This window comes from Aquarana catesbeiana, linkage group LG06 (genome assembly GCF_042186555.1).
Source record: "Aquarana catesbeiana isolate 2022-GZ linkage group LG06, ASM4218655v1, whole genome shotgun sequence".
NCBI lineage: Eukaryota > Metazoa > Chordata > Amphibia > Anura > Ranidae > Aquarana > Aquarana catesbeiana.
In genome coordinates, this window is record NC_133329.1 from 16,047,665 (window position 1) to 16,053,664 (window position 6,000).

The following is a 6,000-nucleotide window of genomic DNA, read 5'->3' on the forward strand; positions in this document are numbered from 1 at the left end:
AATGAAACACCCACCATTTTAATCTGTAGGGCATTTGCTTTAAAAAAATATATAATGTGTGGGGGTTCAAAGTAATTTTCTTGCAAAAAAAAAAATAACTTTTTCATGTAAACAATAAGTGTCAGAAAGGGCTTTGTCTTCAAGTGGTTAGAAGAGTGGGTGATGTGTGACATAAGCTTCTAAATGTTGTGCATAAAATGCCAGGACAGTTCAAAACCCCCCCAAATGACCCCATTTTGGAAAGTAGACACCCCAAGCTATTTGCTGAGAGGCATGTCGAGTCCATGGAATATTTTATATTGCGACACAAGTTGCGGGAAAGAGACAAATTTTTTTTTTTTTTTGCACAAAATTGTCACTAAATGATATATTGCTCAAACATGCCATGGGAATATGTGAAATTACACCCCAAAATACATTCTGCTGCTTCTCCTGAGTACGGGGATACCACATGTGTGAGACTTTTTGGGAGCCTAACCGCTCACGGGACCCCGAAAACCAAGCACCGCCTTCAGGCTTTCTAAGGGCGTGAATTTTTGATTTCACTCTTCACTGCTTATCACAGTTTCGGAGACCATGGAATGCCCAGGTGGCACAAAACCCCCCCAAATGACCCCATTTTGGAAAGTAGACACCCCAAGCTATTTGCTGAGTGGTATAGTGAGTATTTTGCAGACCTCACTTTTTGTCACGAAGTTTTGAAAATTGAAAAAAGAAAAAAAAAATGTTTTTTCTTGTCTTTCTTCATTTTCAAAAACAAATGAGAGCTGCAAAATACTCACCATGCCTCTCAGCAAATAGCTTGGGTTGTCTACTTTCCAAAATGGGGTCATTTGGGGGGGTTTTGTGCCACCTGGGCATTCCATGGCCTCCAAAACTGTGATAGGCAGTGAAGAGTGAAATCAAAAATTTACGCCCTTAGAAATCCTGAAGGCAGTGATTGGGTTTCGGGGCCCCGTACGCGGCTAGGCTCCCAAAAAGTCCCACACATGTGGTATCCCCATACTCAGGAGAAGTAGCTAAATGTATTTTGGGGTGCAATTCCACATATGCCCATGGCCTGTGTGAGCAATATATCATTTAGTGACAACTTTGTGCAAAAAAAAAAAAAATGTGTAACTTTCCCACAACTTGTGTCAAAATATAAAATATTCCATGGACTCAATATGCCTCTCAGCAAATAGCTTGGGGTATCTACTTTCCAAAATGGGGTCATTTTGGGGGGTTTTGTGCCACCTGGGCATTCCATGGCCTCCGAAACTGTGATAGGCAGTGAAGAGTGAAATCATAAATTTACACCCTTAGAAATCCTGAAGACAGTGATTGGTTTTCGGGGCCCCGTACGCGGCTAGGCTCCCAAAAAGTCCCACACATGTGGTATCCCCGTACTCAGGAGAAGCAGCAGAATGTATTTTGGGGTGCAATTCCACATAGGCCCATGGCCTGTGTGAGCAATATATCATTTAGTGACAACTTTTTGTAAATATTTTTTTTTTTTGTCATTATTCAATCACTTGGGACAAAAAAAAAAAAATATTCAATGGGTTCAACATGCCTCTCAGCAATTTCCTTGGGGTGTCTACTTTCCAAAATGGGGTCATTTGGGGGGGTTTTGTACTGCCCTGCCATTTTAGCACCTCAAGAAATGACATAGGCAGTCATAAACTAAAAGCTGTGTAAATTACAGAAAATGTACCCTAGTTTGTAGACGCTATAACTTTTGCGCAAACCAATAAATATACGCTTATTGACATTTTTTTTACCAAAGACATGTGGCCAAATACATTTTGGCCTAAATGTATGACTAAAATTGAGTTTATTGGATTTTTTTTATAACAAAAAGTAGAAAATATCATTTTTTTTCAAAATTTTCGGTCTTTTTCCGTTTATAGCGCAAAAAATAAAAACCGCAGAGGTGATCAAATACCATCAAAAGAAAGCTCTATTTGTGGGAAGAAAAGGACGCAAATTTTGTTTGGGTACAGCATTGCATGACCGCGCAATTAGCAGTTAAAGCGACGCAGTGCCAAATTGGAAAAAGACCTCTGGTCCTTAGGCAGCATAATGGTCCGGGGCTCAAGTGGTTAAATGGGGTTCAGGTTATTATTAACTTTAAATGGTGGCACCCCAACTTTAGTAATGTTTGCTGAATCCACCTCAAACCAAATCTATCTTCGGCTACTACTAATTAGTACTGGTTCTGTTTAGAAATACGGGTAACCTATATCTTTTAAGTCATATCTGAAGTGTGGAGAGTTTCCCCGTACAACAATCAAGAAGTGACTAGGACAGCCATGCTAGGGTTTGCTAAGTAGTAACCAACGTGTTATAGTGAAGCTACAGCGTGGACATCATTGATAATTATTTTTGGCAACACCTAATTTCATGGTTTTTGGTTGGCTAGCTTACCAGTCCTGTTGCCTTTGGGGCTCTCTGAATGTTACTCACCCAGTTGGGCATACACTTCAGCTCTTTCAAAATGCTTCAATTTGCTGCAGCCTCTGTTATCTACGATGGTAATCAATTCGGTGAGCGGATAGGCATTTCTTTTCATGGTGCATCCTTCTGGGGTTTCTCGGGCCTCGGCATATTCTATGAAGTTCTCAACGTCTTCAAGGACGTACTTACAGGAGTTGATGAAGGAAGATTTTCCATGGCCAGTAAAGCCAAACAGCTGTAGTAGGACTTGTGTATAACCTTGACTTCCCAGATCTCCATCATCCAGGCTGAAGTTCCTGATGTTGTCCTTCAACTGTTTAATATCCATTGCTGAAAATTCTTACTTTTTTTTTCGTAGTTTTCTCAAATTTCTCAGTTTTTTTGTATTTTCTGCATTAGAGCTTTGTAGAATGTCGTAGCAAAGAATTTCTGATTCAGGTGAAAACAAAATGAGGAAGTTGATAGGCAGGAAGTGGTAAATTAACAGAGTACTGAAGGATTAAACAAATTACACAAAGTGCTTTTTTTTTTTTTTTTTTAGAAGCTTAAATTATCTTTTCATTTTTTAAAGGATTTTGTTTTGATACAAACATTTTCAGCATCTTCTTCCCTGCAACCAACGTTCAGGTATAAGCACTAAAATCCAAACAGCTTCCCTCCAACGAAAATCCATCTGTATTGTAGTAGAAAGAGCAACTTTATACAGCAAAAACACACTGTGGGAATGAGAAAAAAGGCAACGCGTTTCACGCAGTGTCAGCACTTTAACCACTTTCTGTCCAGCGACATACCTGTACGTTGCTGGACTTTCGGTGGTTGTACCGAATGAAGATGCCTGCATCTGCAGACATCACCCGGGTATCGTTTTTTAGAGCCAGCTCTCTTGTAATGGCAATCAAAGCAGCATACTAGCTTCTCGATTGCTATTACAATCATTAGGAGGGGACATCCCCTCTCCCCCCGGCCGCCTTCTGCAGCTCTTGTGGGCTCTCCCGTGCCACCAGGAGACCCAACCAGCAATCCGGCCCAAATGTCCAGCCAAGCAAAGTCAGGATCAGCTGTTCACAACAGTAAACTGGAAGCGATGACATGACATCACTTCCGGTTTACTCGGAAACCATCGGCGCCAGTTTTTAAAAAACATCGAAAGCATTCAAAAACACCAATCTTGGTGACATCAAATGCTTTTAAGTGCAAAGGAGGGATTTGGGGTCTTATAGATCCCAGATCCCTCCATAAAGAGGACCTGTCACATGCATATTTCTGCCACAAAGGATGTTTACATTTCTTGTGATAGCAATAAAAGTGATAGAAAAAAAATATGTAAGCAACAGTGCAAAAAATAATAATAAATAGAAATAATAAAAAATAAATAAAAATGAATTAAAGTTCCTCCATCCTCCCGTGCTCACGCTCAAAGGTGAACACACTTGTCGGTCTGGCATGCACACAAACAGTGATCGTCCCACACATGTGAGGTATCACCGTGAATGTCACATCATGGGCATTAATTCTAGCACCAGACCTCCTCTGTACATCTAAAAAAAAAAAAAAAAATGTACCAAATGAATGAAAACAAAAATAATCTATATCTATAGTTTTCTATATAACCAGGATGAAAAATTGCATCTGGTTCCCGTGTAGGTGTTGACTATTTAAGAAAGGAGTTGCTCCCGACTGTGGAGTCATGATTAAAGTGTATCTTTACCCTAAAGAGATAGTTACGCTGCTTTATGTCCTCCTCCCCCCCTCCTCTTCTGTTTTTAGCACTTTTTTGGGGGGGGTTACCTGGTTTTGACCTGGTTTTTAAGCGATCCACCAGAAGTGTCTATCTGCAACTCTCTGGGTCACGTCACAGATCCTAGAAGACTGCATGACCATTACAAAGCACAGCGTTGCTCAAACATGCGCAGTAGGCAGCCATGAAGACACAAGGTATCACAGCTGGCTGCCCACAGTGAACATGCCAGGGACCAAAGACTGGCGAAGGACTGGTTTCTGGTGAGCACGGTGCTGAACCCCTGGACAGGTCAGTTCCCTTTAAGTACAAGTCAGCATTGGGCCAGGGGCTGCTCTCCGGATCCAGGGACTAGACTCGCACAGCGATTGCCTTAAATGGCACACACCTTCCAACAGTTAACCCGAACGATCTCCATCCTACTCCCACTCTTGGGGATGATATCACTGTGTGTGAGCCCCCTATCCCCATCCCAAAGCTGGCCCAAAGCCATATTTTTACGGGTGGCCACTGTCATGGGTGTCCGCAGGTAGGGGCAAGGGGGGGGAAGTGCCCCCCCCGAATCATGGTTCGGCAAGGTGTGCGCCATAGGCGTGCGCGCAGGTTTTGCCCAGCTCTGCATTATACAACAGAGGAGTATGCTCAATGCATACTGAAATAGCAGGCGTCTGGAATCTGCACCCTGTACATAGCACACGTCTGGAATCTGCACCCTGTACATAGCTCACGTCTGGAATCTGCACCCTGTACATAGCGCACGTCTGGAATCTGCAGCCTGTACATAGCGCACGTCTGGAATATGCAGCCTGTACATAGCGCACGTCTTGAATCTGCACCCCGTACATAGCTCACGTCTGGAATCTGCACCCTGTACATAGCACACGCCTGGAATCTGTACCCTGTACATAGCACACATCTGGAATCTGCACCCTGTACATAGTGCATGTCTGGAATCTGTACCCTGTACATAGCACACATCTGGAATCTGCACCCTGTACATAGCACACGTCTGGAATCTGCACCCTGTACATAGCTCACGTCTGGAATCTGCACCCTGTACATAGCACACGTCTGGAATCTGCACCCTGTACATAGCTCACGTCTGGAATCTGCACCCTGTACATAGCGCACGTCTGGAATCTGCAGCCTGTACATAGCGCACGTCTTGAATCTGCACCCCGTACATAGCTCACGTCTGGAATCTGCACCCTGTACATAGCACACGCCTGGAATCTGTACCCTGTACATAGCACACATCTGGAATCTGCACCCTGTACATAGCGCATGTCTGGAATCTGCACCCTGTACATAGCGCGCGTCTGGAATCTGCACCCTCTACATAGCTCACGTTTAGAATCTGCAACCTGTACATAGCGTACGTCTGGAATCTGCACCCTCTACATAGCTCACGTCTAGAATCTGCACCCTGTACATAGCTCACGTCTGGAATCTGCACCCTGTACATAGCGCACGTCTGGAATCTGCACCCTGTACATAGCATACGTCTGGAATCTGCACCCTCTACATAGCTCACGTCTAGAATCTGCACCCTGTACATAGCTCACGTCTGGAATCTGCACCCTGTACATAGCGCACGTCTGGAATCTGCACCCTGTACATAGCGCACGTCTGGAATCTGCACCCTCTACATAGCTTACGTTTAGAATCTGCAACCTGTACATAGCATACGTCTGGAATCTGCACCCTGTATATAGCGCACGTCTGGAATCTGCACCCTGTACATAGGGCACGTCTGGAATCTGCACCCTATACATAGCACACGTCTGGAATCTGCACCCTATACATAGCACACGTCTGGAATC

The 6,000-nt window shown here is 43.7% G+C and overlaps 1 protein-coding gene across 1 annotated transcript in view; it reads right to left on the reverse strand.

Annotated features, from left to right (window-relative positions):
• The window catches only part of LOC141148178 (uncharacterized), a 28,136-nt gene extending 25,221 nt beyond the window's left edge, over positions 1-2,915 (reverse strand). Inside the window, exon 1 of the mRNA XM_073635374.1 lies at positions 2,449-2,915. Within this exon, the coding sequence (XP_073491475.1) occupies positions 2,449-2,767 (319 nt within the window). The 5' untranslated portion in view covers positions 2,768-2,915. The remainder of the gene's footprint in view (positions 1-2,448) is intronic.
• Positions 2,916-6,000: the final 3,085 nt, after the last annotated feature.